Source organism: Serinus canaria, chromosome 9 (genome assembly GCF_022539315.1).
Source record: "Serinus canaria isolate serCan28SL12 chromosome 9, serCan2020, whole genome shotgun sequence".
Taxonomy (NCBI): Eukaryota; Metazoa; Chordata; class Aves; order Passeriformes; family Fringillidae; genus Serinus; species Serinus canaria.
The window spans coordinates 8512510-8530456 of record NC_066323.1 but is presented as its reverse complement, the minus strand read 5'-3'; the positions used below and the strand labels follow the sequence as shown (position 1 = coordinate 8530456).

The 17947-nt window shown below is 50.4% G+C and overlaps 1 protein-coding gene across 2 annotated transcripts in view; it reads left to right on the top strand.

Moving 5' to 3' along the window:
- The first annotated feature begins 1706 nt into the window (after positions 1–1706).
- Positions 1707–17947, top strand: part of DVL3 (dishevelled segment polarity protein 3) — a 33639-nt gene continuing 17398 nt past the window's right edge. For both annotated transcript variants that reach the window (XM_030227173.2, XM_030227172.2), the window contains exon 1: positions 1707–1945. In XM_030227173.2, the coding sequence (XP_030083033.1) occupies positions 1779–1945 (167 nt within the window). In that variant the 5' untranslated portion in view covers positions 1707–1778. The remainder of the gene's footprint in view (positions 1946–17947) is intronic.

Sequence of the window (17947 nt, the reverse complement as noted above, 5' to 3'; positions counted from 1 at the left end):
TAGATTCTTTATTCCAGGTACACCAGCTTTTACTACAGAGCTCCGAGCATAAGGAAATTACAATCTTCCAAGAGCTGATGTGAAAACATGGGAGAGTCTCAGACCTCTTACAACTTCTGTTTACCTGAGGACTTCCCTGGAATTTTTTTTATTTTTTCAGTTTAATGTCAGGTTCTTCCCCCAGTCTAGCAGTGCTGCCCAGGTAATTACTAGCAATGCCTGCAGGACTCTAATGCATTAGAGGGCTTATTTAGCTCAGCCTGCCTGCCTGAGGAACTTGGCTCTGTTCCCTATAGGATCTCTCTGGCTCCTTTTCCTACGGCAGGGCAGTCTAGTCTGAGGGCTGATCTAGTCTCATGCCCTGTGCAGGCCCATGGTGTGGTGCTTCCTCTGCATTTGTTCCTTCTAATCCAGGATGGTGCAAGGCGGTTCTTGCCCTTCCTGTTGGTGGGTGTTCCCAAAACTCCATCCACCACAGCTTTGCTCTCAGCCACAACTCCGGGAAACTGCTGATGGAGATGGTTCCTTGGTGCCTGCTGGGTACTGGCAAGGTGTGCAGAGGGGAAACCAGACAGCCTGACACTGCTGTGGAACAGAGGCAAGTCCTAGGGGCTGGGGTCACAGTGCTGATGACTGTAGGTAAGAATGTGCTGGGGTCTGGGGAGATAGAGGATGGGAAGAAGCCACATAGCCAAAGAGTGCCCAGTTGAAGAAGCCATGGTATATGGAGCAGAGGATTCTCATAAAGAGCAGAGGAGAGAGTCTGCTTGGTGAGGAAAAGGTCTGAGCACTGGGTTAGTTGTTGGATGGTGACAAGAGGTTCAGAGGGAGGCCGTAGCTGAAGAGGAGCTGGGGTGGGTGGTAGTCCCTGTGAGTGGTGGCCATCTGAGACAGTACGGGGAGCTCAAAGGGGTCTGTAAATGGGAGGAAAGGGTAGAGATGGATATGACTCATGTTTTGTAAGCTGTACTCATGGGGCACATAGTTGGATGAGGAGCATGGGGAAGGCTGGGACGTGTGCAATAAAGGACTAGGGCTGCAGAGATAGAAGGGGAGGCCTGGGGTGTGGACAGAAGTGGTGGTCGTGGGACACAGGAATGACCCTGTGTGTGAAGCAGCATCAGAGGGTGTAAAGGGGGTGTGAAAGCTGAATAGGGGTGGGGAGCCTGGGAGGGCTTTATTCCCAGCTGGCCCTGGGAATGCGGGTGCACGGGGAGTACCAGGCTGTGGACAGGAGGATGTGGATGTAAAGTATAAATCCCAAGGCACCCACGGGTGATGGGGCTGGGGGCGGGCAGTCCCAGGGACCATGCACCCACATGGACACAGCAGTAGAGGGGTGGATGGCTGTCTGGGGGGTCCGTTCCAAATGAGAGGGTCAGTGCCAGCCAAGGGGGGTCTCCTATCGATGCGGGGTCTGGGTGCGGGCCAGCATTGTGGCGAGATCTGGGCCCAAACTCCCGCGCTGCCCGCCGAGCCCGGTCCCGGCTCATGGCGGGTCCTGGGTTGGCTCCCGCGCCACGGCCCCACGGGGCGCCGGTTCCGGTTCCGGCGGGGCCGGGACGGCGGGCGGGGCGGGGCCGGCCGAGGCCGAGCCTGCGCCGTGCAGCCGGGCGGCGCTGGGACCCGGAGAACAAGGGGCGCGGGGGGACCGGGCGTGCGGAGGCCGCAGCCGGGCCGGGGCGCGGGCGGGGGCCGGGCCGGGACTGGGGGTCCGGGCCGGGGCGGAGGAGGCGGCGGAGGCAGAGGCGGGGGCCTGGCGGCCGGGCAGGGGCGCCATGGCGGCGGCCGAGACGAAGATCATTTACCACCTGGACGAGCAGGAGACGCCGTACCTGGTGAAGCTGCCGATCCCGGCCGAGCGCGTCACCCTCGGCGACTTCAAGGGGCTCCTCAACCGCCCCAACTACAAGTTCTACTTCAAGTCCATGGACGATGACTTCGGGTGAGCGCGGGCCCGGGCCCGGTCCCCCGGGGCCACGCGTGGAGCCCGGGCCCCGTGGGCCTCCCCGGGGAGCAGTGGGGGGTGGCTGGGGAACTCCGCCCTCACGGGGCCGGGGCTGGCTACCCCCTCGGCCTCGGGAGCGCCCCCGGGACGGCGGGGCCGGGACCCCCGGGGTGGGGAAGTGCCCCTCTGTGCCCGGCGCGGGGAAGGGGACCCCGATCCATGATCCATCCCCATTGCCTTTCCTTGGCGAGGATGGGGATGGTGACCCCCTTGGGTTCTGTCTGGGGGGGACACACCCTCCGTGCCCCCCAGGACCTCACCTGTAGGAGGCTGGTGGTGATACCCCCCCGTGCACATTCTCTGGGATTCCTTATTCCTGGGTGCTGCCTCCGGGAACAGCCGCACATCCTCGGATCTCGCCTCAGCTCTGGGGAAGCTGCGCCATGCTAACTCCTCAGTGAGGGAGCTGGTGATACCCTGCTTCAGGTGCCAGAGGCACCTTAGAGGAGACATCATCCCCATTTGAGGGTCACATCCTCCCCGTACTCAGGATGTTTGGCCAACAGCTTTCCTGAGGTGGTATCTCCCATGCAGCCCACATTGGGGTGTCTAGGGTGGCACCCCCAGGTTGTATTCTACTCAGGACTCTCATTCCCCATCAAAAGGGCCTGGGCATCTCCCACTGTGCCTACCTGGGGAAAGTGCCCCTTTCTCCCTCCTCCAAGAGGGTGTGGAGGTAGTGCCACCTCCATCAGCCCTTTCCATGGAATGGATTTGGGGACAGTTTTGTTCTCCTACCATCCATTTTGGGGAGGGACATCCATTTTGTCAGCTTTGTCCTCTGCATCTCATTTTTTGGAAGAATGTGTGGAGAAGACCAGCTTTGTCCTCCCCTCCCTCCATGGAGAAGGAGTGAGAGGTCTCCATGCGCTGCCCATCTCTGAGCAAGGGGTGTGTGCAAAACCCACTGTACCGATGTACATGTCTCATCCTCAGAGATGTCCCATGCTCAGTCTCTGGTATGGAAGAGGGGTGCAGCCCTGCCTCAATTCCTGCAGGGCAGCTCTCTTCCGACACTGGTGTTTCCATCACGTGTTTTGTGATGTCCTTTGGTTCCTCCCATCACAGGTGACTCTTTGGAGGTGAGGAGGTGTGTTGTGTCCCTTGTTTGGGTGTTGTACTCACCAGTATTCTGGGCAGCTCCTGCTGTCTCCTACTTGTGTAAAGTTGGTTACTGTTCTGGGAAGCAAGTACATGTGAAGCCAGCTCCCTGTAAGACCCTTTGTCCAGATTTCCTCCAGCTAACTTACCTTTAGCCTTTTTGAGGACCTCTTTTTCCATCCAGGGGCCCTTCTGGTTTCTACAATATGTGATCCTTTACCATTCCTAGGACTTTGGTGTTTGAAGGAGTTGTGTGATCCTTCCTCTGAAGATTTAGAGTTTACAGTAGGTCTTGTGTATGGGCTGGGATTGCAAAGTGTTTTCAGTTTTATAGTCTTCCCAGTGTCTTCTCACTGCACCAAATACCTCTCTAGGCTGTGATTTTGGCTTGTACCCTATGTTGAACAGGGCTGGGCCTGTTTGGGGCTTGGATGAGATCTATGTGGCTGCCTCAGCAGGGGGTGCTCTCCCCTCCTTAGCCAAATTATCCCAGTGCCCAGGTTCCCGTTACTTTGGGAGGTGCCAGCTTTCAGATGAGGCTTGAAATTTGGAGTCAGTCCTTTGACCGCAGTCTGGGGCACTTTGCCTCCCTAAATTCCTCCTGACCCAGTGGAGAGCTTTAATCCTCAGAAGCTTCCCCATTCCCTCCTGGCAAATACAGATCTCCAGCCCTCATTTTCCATAAATTTCCTCAGTAATATCAGTTGTCTGTGATTGTTTCCTGTCCCTCAGCTGTTGAGTAGCGTTGGGTGCTATGAAACAGCTGCCTCTCCTGGTCTCGGAGGGGACCATGCTCATTGGTGGGAGAAGTGAATTCTCCATGCATGCTGTTTGTAAACAAATGCTTTGGAATCCTTTGAAATGTTGTTCTTGAAGTGAATTCAAACTTGTCGTGAATGAAACATTGCCATGTGGGTGGGAGAGTGCGCAACTATAAACAAAGTTTAGTAATAAATAGCATCTTGCATTGGGAAGAAGGGTCTGGTGGCAGTGAGGTTTTGTGCTGTGCCTTTTCATCCTCTATCTCTTTAAGGTTCTACAAGAGGATAGATTAATAAAACTCAACCATAAAGCAGCATAGGGAGTTATAGTAGGTGATAGCAGAGAGAGGGTAAAGTCACTCAGGAAGACACCACAAGATCAGTTGTGTCAGGAACGCATAGGATGATATTTTTGTTGTGGCCAGTTCAGCTAATTTATTTGGGAAGCATAAACTGCTCTGGAAGGAAAGGTGCAGCTGAGAGGGGGTCAGAGGCTGTGTGTGGGCAGCCTGTTCCTTGGAGAAGTCCTGGGCAATGAGCTGTGCAGTTGGAGCAGCATGTGCAAGCCTTGGGGTTTGAGAAATAGAGCAAGACTCTGTTGCCATGGATGCTTCATCAGGAAAGCTGTCTCTGCTGCTTTCCAGAGAGCTGAAGAATGTGCTGGTGGTTGGCTGGAACATGGTGGGAACAACCAGAGCAGTCCAGCTGCAGCCTTGTCTCTGAGAAGCCCTGAAGCCCCAGGCAGCGCACAAAATTTCATGATCCCTGGTAAATGATGTCCAGAGAAAACAAGCCATTGGCCTGCAGGGAGAATCAGAGACAGAAGGGCAGGAGGCACCTTGGCTGCTTGACTGCAAATGCATGGGCAATTAATGAAAACTAGACTGGAGGTTAACAATGGTGGCATTCAGGAGCTGTGTGACAGGGAAAAGCATTTCTCTCTTGCACACGTATTCCTCTCAGCTCCTTCCCTGAGGGGATTCCCTCAGGGTGCCTTCTGTCTGGCTTCTGCTGAGCTGCTCTCTCTCAGCTGGGCAGTGTCCAGGAGTGGGACCCAGGTTAAAGCCCCCTCAATGAGAGAAGAAGCATGTGGCCTTAGGGAAGCTGATCAGTGAGGAGGAGGCCTGCAGGTTCCATGGTTCTGCTTTGGACTTTCTGCTGGATCCCTGTGGCATAAACTAAACTTTTCCTCTCATCTTATTAGGAACAGAGACATCTCACCTTCCAGAGCCAGCTGGAGCAGAATCTCCAATGTTTCTTCTCACCTCTGTAGCCCAGTCTGACTCTTTCTCTCTCTTCCTCCTTTTTTCCAGTCTGGTATTCCCTTCAGCTAACTCCATCCCCAAGGGAGTATTACAGCCTCAGTCTTGGTGTGTGGGATTTTTCATTCTTTTGTTTATCTTGTTAATATTTGTTTGCTCTGAGAATCAGAGTAGTGATGGAGCAGCTTCAGTGTTTACATCTCCTTGGAAATGTGAACTGATGTTCCCCTGGGTGGCTGTGGAGTTGTCAGGCTATGGCAGGAGTTAGTGCTCAGCTTCAAATAATTAAGACCCCTGAGTGGTGTCACTTCTGGGTGGCAAGGAGGAGAAATGAGAGGAATTCCTGCACCTGGTCCTGGGGAGAGGAGTTGGGAGCAGCAGGAAGGCTGCAGAGTTTTGTTCCTGATGCAGTGTGCTACAGCTGTATTTAACGGGGTGTAGATATTTGTGCCCTTGTTGGCTTTGTGTTCTGCTGATCCCGGAAGTGGAGGCACATGAAGGTCAACTGATGGATGGTATGAGTGTGGCAGTACACAGACGTGGTCCTGTGGTCTTTGACCTGAGACCTGGACCTGAGATGCTTTGTGTGGATGTTTCTCACCATGAAGTGTGGAACTGCCCTTGACTGTTAACATTGCACTCATTAGAGAGGGAAAGTTTCTTCCTGCAGCTTGAATCTTTTCATTCTGTGTTTCACAGGTAGGAGCTGTGTGTTGATCAGCAGGACAGCACCTTAGATCAGTGCAGTGCTGTGAGTGCTTTTGAGATCCATGTTCTCCATCAGACTTCCCCCATGTTTTTCAGGATTTTGAGCAGACTTTGTAATTTTTTTTTTCCCTTAGTCCATAAAATGGAATCTCTAGCTATGCTTTGTCTTGTCCACTTGACACTGGGAGCTTCTTGGGCAAACATTTGTGTGTCTCTTAGCATGACAGAGCTCTCACCTTCTGTAGAGGTGCTGGAAGAACAGGACCGTAAATTCTTCCGGGCACCTGCGCAGCTGGGAGGGGAACAACCGTGCTGATGGTCTGTAGTTTGTAGTTTGCTGGGACATGGGCTACAGTCATGTGTAAAGTGTTGTCTCCTACCCAAGTCCATCATGAGAAATGTACCTGTGCAGTGTGGACTTCTCACCAGCCAGATATTGTGCCCAGCTGCCATAGCTGAACTACAGATTTGTCTTGTTATCTGGTACAACTCTGAGAATATTCTTATATCAGCTGAAATGTGATTTCTTTTGATTCATTTTCTGTGTTTTGTTGATTCTGCTCATTTTCTCTTGATCAAAATGTGTTCCCAAAGGGGCATGCTAAAGTTTAAGCTAAACTTTTCAGAGCATTTTACTGAGTGTAATTTGTCTTCCAGGTAAATCCTTAGCACCTGGCCTGAAGTTCTGCCTTGTCTTTCCATAAATTGTGGAGTGCTGAAAGTTTGAATTTCTTTTGCCTGTGAAGAAATCACTTTGGTGATCATTTTGCTTATCTTCACTTGGCCAACTCTCTTCTTTTAGACTGGAGAGCAGAAGGGCCTCATTCTTCTGCAAGGGGACCACTCCTCCCTCCCCATCCTACTGGTTCTGCATTGCTGGTAGAGCACCAGTGATCTGAGGTACAGTAGTGGGATGGTGCTGCTCCTCCTGCTGCCGCTGGTTTCTCCCTCTTGCAGGTCTCCATTCCAATTTTAGTTTCATAGCTGTGGTGATTCCTTGGTCTCAGCTGTGAAGCGAAAATTGGTATCCAGCTAATCACTGGCCCAGTATCTCATCCAGACCTGCTTAATTATCACCTGCTCTCCAAAGCCGGGTATGAGGCAGTGATTAGAACAACGCTCTGGAGGCAGAATAAAGCGGGCGCTGCGGGAATTCCCAGTGTAGGGGTCAGATGCCATTGGTATTTGGCAGCCTCATCTCTGCACATGTGCATGAGGAAACGCGTTGATGCTCTCTGAAAGGCTGAGTGATTTATTTTTATTGCAGGGTCTTTTTGAAATTGATACCAGTGGTGACTGTCCTTCTGGCTGGAAGTGCTGGGAGCTGGGGAAGAGATCCTAAACTTAATAAGCAGTGTCAGTTTTTAAGCAGTGGTGAGCCCTGGCATTGTGCCCCTGCCTTTCCTGCCAGCTCTTTGTAGCATGTGTTGGGGGAGTTGTTTTATTTTGATTTTGGGAACTTTTTAAAATTTATTTTTAATTGGAAACTTTTGCTGTCTCCAGAAGACCTTTGCCTGTCCCATGCCCCTGATGGAGACTCCTTCCATGTCAGCATGAATTTCGTGCTGAGAGAGGTGGGCAAGAAATCTATGAGTGAAAGGGCCTACAAAACTCCTTTGCATGCTCACGTCCTGTGTGGTGGTCTAAGTGACAGCACTGGCCCTACTGGAAGGTGGCTATCACTTTTTTCCAGTTTCTAGTCAGTCCCTGTCCATTCCATGTGGAGAGGAGCACTTCACACATGAAAGGCCACAGCAGCTCATCTGTTGTGATCCAGAGGATATGTTTCCATGCCTGCTGTGAGGTGAGCTGCCCTGGTTAGCAAGGGCCCACCAGCAGTTACTTCAGACATTTTACATGTAGGTTAGTGCAACCTGTGCCTCTGTCTCCTGAGCTGCTGAGGATTTGGCAGAGAGCTGTAACCACTGTCTGCATGTGTGGTGGGGAGTTCCTGTAATGTTGCCCGTGCTTGGGGTGGCCCGTGGACACTGGAGCTGATTCTGGCTGGAGCTGCTGCTGGAGGCCGTTTCCAAGTGTTGTGGTGGTGGGGACTACAGCAGTGCCAGGGTTGAGGTGGAGATGGAGAAGGTTAGTTGACAGTATTCCCTGATTCCCTGGATTGTATTGTCTGTGCCTGGCCCTGTGTGTCCTGCTGTTCAGACCCAGCTATTACTGTCTCTGTAGGTGTCTGGCATTCTCAGTTGTGGTTGGAGCTGTGCTCTGAAGGCCACATTGGATGGCAGTCACAGCCTGGTTTCTTTGCCCAGGGGTGGTGTTCGAAAAGCCAAGTTAGCCAAATCAGGCTTCAGACCAATTTCCCTAAGGCCTTGTTGTGTCCTATGCAAACAATGAAGCTTTACAACAGCTATTGAACTAGTTTGCAGACAGAACTGGTCAGAATTTTTTTTTTGACTGAACATATTTTCTCCCAAAATATGGTGTCATGTTGAAGCCAGCATTTTTCTTGGAGAGGCATTGTTTTTAGTTATGTGTTTGATGGGAATGTTTCTTAATTTTAATCCTCTTTTGTCATTTCTGAAAAAAAAAAGAAAGGTCAAGAAATCTTTACTCAGCCATGTGAATGCAGCTGTTTTGGTGCAGTTCAGTGTTCTGAAATCATCTGGAGGACTCTGGTCCTCCAAATTCCAGTACAGACCAAAAACCTACCTTGATGTCTCAGAAATTGCTGCAAAGTGAATCGGTGTGCCCCGGCTGTGGTATGGCTGTGCTCCAGCATGGTTCAGATTTGGAGGTCAAGGAAAAATGCCGTAAAAGAACGGCTCATAAACCACCATAATTTGGGTCACAACCTGATGATTTTTTGTTGTTATGATATGATAGTTGTGGCCCCACTGCTCAGTTTTCTGGTTCCGCTGAGATACCTCTTTTTTTCTAAAGCGAACTCTAGAATTTCTTCTAGAATTTTGCCATTCCAAAATCCCAGACATTGGCTCACCCACAAGGTGGATGCTGGGTCTTCTGGATGGTAGTGTAAGCGGTGATGTTCCTTCCTACATGCTGCAGTGAGAGCATGATGTTGCTGGGGAGGCTGCATTTCATAATGGACTCTGAGAAGGGAGATGCTGGCGTGCAGGGGTGGAGGTAGATGGTCCATGAGCCCAAGGTCATTGTGCTTGGAGGACTGAGCGTTCAGTAAGTTCTTCTTCTCCATCATGCTCCTGGCCTCTTTCTCCAGTGATCTCTTCACCTGGTCTCCTAGCAAGTGTGAATTCTTCGAGGTGGAGGCTGCCACCCATTGCTATGCACATGGGGGTGCTCAGGAAAGGGTCTGTGAATATAAGCAAAGAAAATCTGGTTTCCCCTGCAGCTTTTCTGCTGCACACGTGGGTTTGGCTTCAGTCCTCTGTCAGGGTGGGCATCAGGCCCTTCATCTAGACTTGAAAGCTGTATATGTAGAGGTGTAGGGAGCATAGTTGAAATTCCTGAAGTCCGCTTTGAGCTCAGTGTACTTAAAGGGATGGGAAGCCTCTTCCATGTCCGTGTGGCAGTTGCTGAACTGTTGTGAGCTGAGGGTACCTGCTGTAATGAATTGCTACTCCTCCACTCTTGACTGCATCCAAATAGATAGAACAATGTTGTGGTTTAAGATATTTGATCTGTGAAATAGCCCATGAAGAGGAGCTGGGCTTGCACAGCACAGCAGATACTGAGTCTGCAGGAAATTGCCTTTATGTTGCACCAGCTTTGTGTCATGTTGCACATCTGATGAAGCAGCAGTCAGGGCTGTGTGGTTTTGGTGTTTCCTATTGATTTCCTCCTCTCTCCATCCCTTGTTTGTTATTCAGAGCCTGCCCTTCTGACCTGTGCTGGATGGATTGTTGTTTTCCAGAAGGGGGATGTGGCACCACGTGGCTTTGTTACTGTTTGTCCCTCTGGTGCTGGCTTGTTAGGCAGCAGCTGGCAAGTTAAGTAAAACTTAATCCCGCTGGTGGCTGCCGTTGGAAATTTTTGGACCAAATCCTTTTGTAAAGGCTTTTTGGAAGGCGTTTCAATAAGGTACAAATAGGGGAATTAGTCTAATCTCTGTGACTTTGTCTGCTTTGTCCATGTGCTTATCTGTGTAATGCCATGGTGGCCTTAGGAGAGAGTGTGAGCTTTTGGGCTGTGGTCTCTGAGGACTGAATTAGCTTGCAGAGCTGAAGCATTAGTGTTTCCCTGAGCCCCAAAGCTCTTGGTTTCGCTTGTTTCCATTGCTTTGTTGTTACTACTGTAGCACTAATATTAAACCCATCCAGGAATGGGCTGGAACTCTCCGGAGGGTTTGGCAGGCAGAGATGCCTGGCGCTGACCTTCCTGTGCTGTGTAATTCTGTATCACAGTGGAGGGTTGGGACTGTTGTGGTTGTTGTATCAGTTATTTATTAAAGGAGACATACCAGAGGTGTTGTTTTTTCAGTCACAGCTAGCTATGGAAGGCAGCAGAAGCAGCATTGTGGTATCCTGCTCCACTAAATCCTTTGTGGTGATTATCTCCTCACTGGGGTATTTGTCCTTGTGTCTTGTTGGCTAAAATTTGTTAGGATGTTAGAACTGTGGAAAAGAGGGAGCAGTGACTGAGTTGCTGCAGTGGAAGTGTGTCCTTCTGGTCCTGGCTGAAGACAGAAGCTGAAGTGGGAAAGGCTTCCTCACGTGACTTGGAGCAAAGCTCTGTTTCTGGGAGAGCTGTCACTGGCTGCTGTGTGGGAAGGTCTTTCCTCTGCTGGTTTTTGACCTGCCCCTAGGGTTTGGAGAGGAATTTATTTGCTATGTGGCCTCTCTGATTGCTGGCAGCTGTCTCTGTGATAGGCTGGGAGTTCTAGGTCTGGGTAGCAGAGTTTGTGGACTTTTCTGGTGCCTACAGGCTGGTTCTGGGGACACTGAGACTCTATCAGAGGGGTCTGTGTTTCAGGAGCTTTGGCTCTGCATGGATTATTATAGCAGGGAAGCTGGTGTTAGTGCAGTAACCTGCTCCTGTCTGGGCTTCAAGTCTTTCCCTCAGCATTACTCTGGCTACCTACTCATGGTGTTTTTGTGTCTCATGACCTGTGATCAAATAGGTTGCTCCCTGTACACTGCATTGTGCTGTGCTGCTGTGGTTGACAGCCAGAGCAATGTCAGGAGCAGGTGACAACCTTGGCTTGATGGCCTGATGCCATCGTGGCAGGGAGAAAGTTGCTGCAGTGATGATGGCTGTTGCCTGGTTGGCCCCAGGGAGCAGCAGCTTCTCAAGCTGAAGCTTTTTCCAGAAGCTGTGATGGATATGCAAACTCCATACTTGTGTTTGCATACAGCTAACCAGCTGTCCCAGTTCATTCAGCCCTGCCTAGCTCAACCAGTATGTTAGTGCCATTCACACAGAGACTTGCCTGTGGGCCCAGATGGGGCCATGCCATACTGGAAATCCATATAGGGGCTCAATGCATGAAGTCTTGCTCTTGCACTGTGTTCATTTGAGGCTTTTTACTGTTTTTTGTCACTCTGAGAAGGGTGAATTTTCGTGGTTCTGGTTGCAGAGCTAACTCCCTTATGGCAAACATGCCTTAGACCTAGAGCTGGTAAATGCATCTTTAGGTCCCAAAGGGCGTCCTGGGAAGTGGATTTTTCTTCTAGACTAAAAATGTGTTGTTTCAGCAGGGGCCAAAAAGTTATACTTGGAGAAAATCTTTAAGACTATTCCTTGTCTAGTCATCCTGGATGTGTCAGGGGACTTTGAAAATGTCAACATCTTCATCAGTAAGCTCTGGTTTTCTTTGAGGCAGTTTCAAACTAACACAAGGTGTGTAACATCTCTGCCAGTGTGCATGATGTTGGAGCTGGGTCTGACTTAGCTCTGCCATGTAGAAGGGTTTGTAGATGTGAGGTGGGGACTGTCTGGCCATCCTGACTGTAGAGTGCAGCTGTGCTCCTGGTTAATCAACATGTGGTGTTGGTACTAAGTGTTTGTGGTCACTCTACATATAACTTACAGGAGAGATGCTTCAAGGGAACTTGGTGTCAGTATTGCAGATAATTAGGAAGCTCAAAATCATGGTGGTCTTGTAACATGACTTACCAGCAGATCCACAGACACAGGATGGCCCCATTGCAGTAACAACATGTGATGAGTATTTCTGGACTGCCTTTGGGAATAGCTAATGTGTAGCATGACCAGTTCAACACAGTTTCTGAGTTCATGGGATATTTGCAGACTTGTAGACAGGTTGTGCGCCCTTCCCCTGCACTCTTCCGTCCTTGAAGGACTTAGGAGTTGGCAGTTGTGGCTTTGAGATGCCCCACAACAGAAACATTCCATGTCCTGTGATGGTGATTTCTGGAGGTCAATGGCCATTACCCAGCCTTTGGTGCAGTTGTCAGAGACAGCAGATGGAAGGTTTTGCCATGGTATGTGACAGGGTCAGGTCCAGGAGTTAACAGTGTCAAAGAAAAGCAGCAGTTGGACCTGGTGCTACAGTGATCCAAAACACAGTCCTCTTCTAAACTGAGGGGAGGCTTACCCTCTTGTTGAAAAGGAAGATAATTCCTGGTGTATAGGTGAGGCCTGCTAGGACCTGAACTGAATTCTGTACATGGCAGCTGTGAAGACTTTATATTTACAGTAATGTATTGGGTCCTACTGTATGGCTTTCATCTGCTTGCTGGACCTTTAGTTGAGAAAGTTGTGTGCCAGCACATGATTGGTTTGGTTGGGACTGGAGCACCTTTCTTGTCTCTTTCTTCCAGCAGTTGAACAGTATTTTCATGCTTTCTGGGTTGTTGGCTGGAGGGCGAGCCTTCATGCTTGGTAGGTTACTTGTTGTATTGTTGTCTTATGTCTTGAATGGAATTTGGTGAATAAGACTGGTATTAGTAAAATTGATGAAGTATATTAAAGGCTACTAAAATGTGCTTTATTCACTTTTTTTTTTTTATACAGGGAATTTTTTGTACTATCTGCATGACACAGTCAAAAGCAGATGAGGAAGAAAAACAATTAAGTGTGCCTGGCTTAGCAATGGTCAGAAAAGTTTCTTATGAGTGTTCAGACCCCTCGTGCTCTCTTCTGCCTCCTGCATTTTAGGACCAGAGGGATGTAGTATCAGTGTTTGCCCATTTTTCAGAGTACTGCAATAATAGCTTGCAATCTTTGCCACCACGCAGCTGTTGTGACACTGAAAGGCTCTTCTTTGCGTGAGTCCTTTTCATTGTCTTTGGCACATGTTTTGTGGTGAAAGTTTGTTGTGAGCTTTATTAACAGCCTGTTGGTTTTATGGGGGTTCTCTGTATGTCTTACAGACCCAGTTAGCAGAGTTGTTGCTGATGGCAGCCCAGCTGAATGTGCAGAGTAGGTGCAGCCATCTACAGCCTGTTGTGCTTCAAGACCCCTTCCCATTGGGTAGGAGGTTGAGTCGGTTTCCTAGGGAGGCTCTTGCAAAATTGTTTATGCAAGGAGAGAGTAATGTGAGCTGGTCAGTATCTTGAGGACAGGACACATGTGGAGGCTGCTTTGTCATTTCCTCATGGAGATCTGTCATTAAATTAATTATTAACATGATGGGGGAAATGAACCTTGCTCCTCTTCCCCACAGACATCTGCCTTGGTCTGTGTGGTCCCAGATCTGCTCTGGAGGTATCTGGCTGGCAGAAGGGTGCTCCAAGAGCATAGGGCTGGTGCTGGGCAGGGCTGTTGTGCTGGCAGCCCATGAGGAGGAGGTGCTGGTGAGCAGACTGCTCTGTGCCTCCCCAGGTGTGGAAGTCCAAGCTTTCAGACTTTGTTTCCCACCCTCCCCCTCTTCCCAATTTCCCCCTGTTCTCCTCTCCTTGGTCTCCCGCTGAGTTGATGCTTTTCCAGGAATGAGCTGTACTGCTGGCCCAGCACATTCCACAGCAGCAGCGCTTTCTTGGCAGGAGCCTCACTTGCTGTTAGAAAAAGCAGGACTGGCTTGGTGTCCCTCAGCTGAGGGCCAGAAAAGGAAGGCCTGGTCTTGTGTTCCTTACGGTGCATGCAGAGCCTTCACAGGCATCACAGCCTTCTCCCTTGGTTGTGGTGTATGTGCAAAATTCACGCTGTCCCCCCAGCAGCCCTTGGGGCTTTTTACAGCTCCTTACAATCATCTTAACCAGTGTGAAGTCCCTGGACATTGCAGGGGAAGCTGTTGCTTTTCTAGCCAGCCTAGAAAGACGGAGTGACTTCTCACTCATGGGGAGTTGCAAGGACCTCCTTGTGGGGTGCAAACACCTCATTCACAAGCTTCTTGATAAGCTGATGTTGTCCTTTGCGTTTTTTAACCAGCAGTAGCCAGATAAACCCTTTGTCCTCCTCTGCACTATTTTCACCTCTCACCCTTTCCCTCTGTCAGCAGGAGCTGGTGTTTTGCAGCTCTGCCTTGTGGGCTCTTCCTGCTGTCTGTGTCCAGATGGAGCTGAGTGTCACAGCAGACCAAGCCTCCTTCCTCCGGTGTGCTTGCTGTCTCACATTAGTGTGAACCACAGCAACCACATCAGGATTTTACCCTGTCTCATACACATCTCTGGCTGCAGCCTCTTTGGGCCTGTTTCCTCTCCCACCCTGAACACAAGCCCAGGTTTTGGCCACTGTTACTATGTGTGGAATTGTCTCCATTCCCTACAGGTCATTTCTGCAGATGTTTAAAATCAAATATTTTTTTCTCACAGTGAATCCCTGCACTTGTCTTGTATCTTTGTGTTGTGTTGTACGTTTATGCAAGCTTTTAGTTACTGAGGAGCTGAAATTGAGCTAGCAGCGTGAAGAACCTGACTTGGCTTCTGCTGGAAGTTCCCGTTTGTCCTGATTTCCAATTCAAAGAGACTGAAAGTGTCACTGAACCTTCCGGGGCCTGCAGAATGCTTTCTTTGATGATGTCTGTTAATGTCCTTCTGGAGGTTGGAAGCATCGCTTGGGCAGGGCAGGATTAATTAGTGTGGAGGTGCCTCCTGCAGTCCCTGTGCAGCTTCCTGCTGCCAGTAGGTCGGTGGAGGACAGGTCTGTCGGGCTTGTTTGCAGAGCAGAGCTGCAGCCAGATGGTCACTCTGGGATCAAGGTGGGAGGGGCTGCCAGGGCTCTGCACTCACTGTGAAATCAGTCTGTAGCTTTGCTTTGATAAGTGCTACTCCTGGGCAGGCCTCTGAGCCTGGGTAGCTCCTACCTAAATGGCATTCCGTTTCCAGTCTTTGGACTGGGTGAGCGGGAGGTCTGATCTCTGTCATCTGCCACACAGTGATACCTGTAGGACTGAGCACAGGTCCAGCTGAAGCTAAGTGTCGCCCAGACTTCGGGGCTCTGCTTGTCCTGGTGTTTGTCTAGCGGAGTGATTACAAATGTGTTGATGAGGGCTTCTCAGGGAAAACAGTTGGATTCTTGGATGTCTGACTGACCGTGGGGGGAAGGCACAGAAAGTTGGGGATGGTGCATGAGGAGGCTGTGGGGCAGCAGAAGTAAACATGGTTGAGGGAGGCTCTAGGCCTCTAGTAGGGGGACTGGGACTAAATGATCTGTAAGATCCTTTCCAACTCAAAACATTCTCTGAAAAGAAAAGAGCCTGTTCTTGAGGAGTGCAGGTAGTAGCTTGAAATGGAATGACCTTTGAGGAGTCCTTGAGGAGTCCTCCCCGGACTTCTTAGGAGGGCAGGAGAGCTCGTTCCTGCACAAATGCAGAGATGTGTTACTGTTTTGGTAGTAGGACAACTGCTGATGATTTGTGCTTCTTACACCAGGTAAAGACAGTGCTGCAAAGGAGTTCATGTTCATATGGGGTGCAGGGACAGACAGGACAGCACATCTGAAAATGAAACCATCTACAAATCTGTGTTTCCCCTTTTACCTTGCTGCAGCTTAGAGGAGCAGTGCAGAACACCCTATCTGGGGGCTTGGAAGGGGAATTAAATGGGAGAGTGACAGTCTGTTTATGGTCAGAGAGTCCTTCTCACCCCAGTGTAATGCAATTTGTACTCTTCTTTGCACAGGAGGTGAAAATACGGTGAGGGAGACACAAAGAGTGTGTTGGCTTACAGAGACAGACAGCTCAAATCCTCTAATCCTGTTTGATTCATCTTGTTTGCCTGCAAAGCCCAAGGTCTCACCAATATACGTGTGATCACTGCCATGTGAATTCTTTGTTTGGGTCTGTACTCTTGGGTGAATTGTATCCCCTTGGGAAATACATATCTGGGCTTAATCTAACAGGCACATATTTCCCAACTGAAATCCCAACATTCGTAGAGAATTGCCCTCTCCAGTTTTCTAATCTGGTGAAATGGCTGTAGAGCTCATCCCTGTGGCTTCAGCACTATCTTACAGAAGAGATAACGATTTTGCTCTAGAGCCAGGAGCTGCTCATATTTGGGTAGTAAAACATGAAGGTGCTTCCTTTAGCTATGTAGCATTATTAATCTATACAATCAATTGGAAAGAAGACATCCCTACCCTAAGGGGAGTGTACTAGAGGTCTTGAAAATGAGATCACATTTCTAGTGTGTAAATCCCTGAAGCTTGTGCTGTTGGGTAGAAGTGTTTCCTGGTTTCCTGATGGTTTTTGTTTGCTTGATTTTTTTTTTCTTCCTTTGTGAGCTGTAGGAGATAGGAGCTGTTAAGGTTACAGGAATGACCAACCTAATTGTGCACTTCTGGAATGTTGTAAGAGAAGATTGTTTATAATTTAGTTTCTGGGCTTTGCACTCTTGGAAAAACGTTGCTGCTCTGTAAAGGTTTTTTCCTCTTAACGCTTGAGGAGACATCTTCTTTAATCTGCTCTACTAACTTTGCATCTTTTCAGTGTGAAATTGTTGTTGCTCAGTTGTCTTCTCAATCTTTGCACGTCCCCTGTTTTTCATTCTGGCCATCAAGCTGTCCAGCATGCCCAAGAGGTCCCCAACCCTACCTCCCTTCTTGGAACTGAGCCCTCTGATGCCAGATCCAGTTTTTGTATTTGCCACCATGTCTGTGATTTCTTCTCTTTGAGTATCATCTCCACGGCAAGCCCTTAGGTAGGCAAGGTGGGGGACAGGACTGTCAGAAACAAGCAGTAATTGCTGCTGAGCTCCAAGCCTGCCTCCAAATCTGAGGTTCAAATCCTGTGGAAGCCTTTGTCTGTGCCTCTTGGATTTCTTCTTTCACTGGGCTTGTATTACTCCGTCAGAGTTCTTCTCAGGGACCTCGCTGTGGCTAGCGGATGCTGCTCAGGAGAGACCAGAGCTGGCTGAAGCTAGAAACATGCTTATATCCACAGCCTCAGCCAGGCTGGAGGCCACCAAGGGGAAATGAGGAGGCTGGAGCAGAGCAGCTGCGCTGGCGATGTGTGCACAGCCGGGGTCTGACATGGCGCAGCCGTCTCCGCGGCTTGGGGTTTATGGCCTCCTTTCTCTCCTCTGCACACTCTCTTGTTCCCCACCTTCCCTTCATTCCGAGGACATGACTCTGTGATATAAAATACCCTCTAATTTCCTGAGCCAGGCTGGAACTCCCCGGGGAAGGCAGCGTCTGCCTGCCTGTCCCTCACCCGCCTCTGCATCCATGTTCCAGGCTGTCAGCTGCTCCCGCCGGCAAGGCAGTGGGAGGGAAACTGGGAGCATGGCACCTTCCCAGGCCGTGGGGAGAGGGTCTGCTGGCTCCAAAGGAGGAGCTGGGGGGAGGGTAGGGATGGAGTCAGGGTTGGAGCTGGGTTTCCTTTGCTTCCCTCCCTACTGCCGGGGTTGTCCCTTCCCCTCCCCCAGCTGCATGGGAGCAGATGTGCTGCTTGTGTCAGCCCTGGCAGCCCCCTCCGCACACCCCAGCCTGGCTTCTGCACAGCCAGAGCCTCGTCCCCTCCTCCCCTTCTTCCTCCTCCTCCTCCTCCCCCCTCCCGGCTTGGCCCCGTGTCACTGGGGATGGCGGTGGAATCATCCGCCCACTCGGCCTGCCTCCCCTGTAACCCTCCCTCCTTCCTCCCTCCCGCAGGTCTCTTTGTTGGGAAATTCAAGGCAGATGAGTACCGGGGAGTGCTGGGCCTGCGTGCCAGGCGCTGAGCTACAGTTTGGCCTCGGCATGTCTGCTTGCCCCAGGATAGGAAGGGGGCCAGTGAGTGCCTGGCTGCAGGGCAATTCTCTGGGCAGGGCAGCAGCACCAAGGGTCCTGGA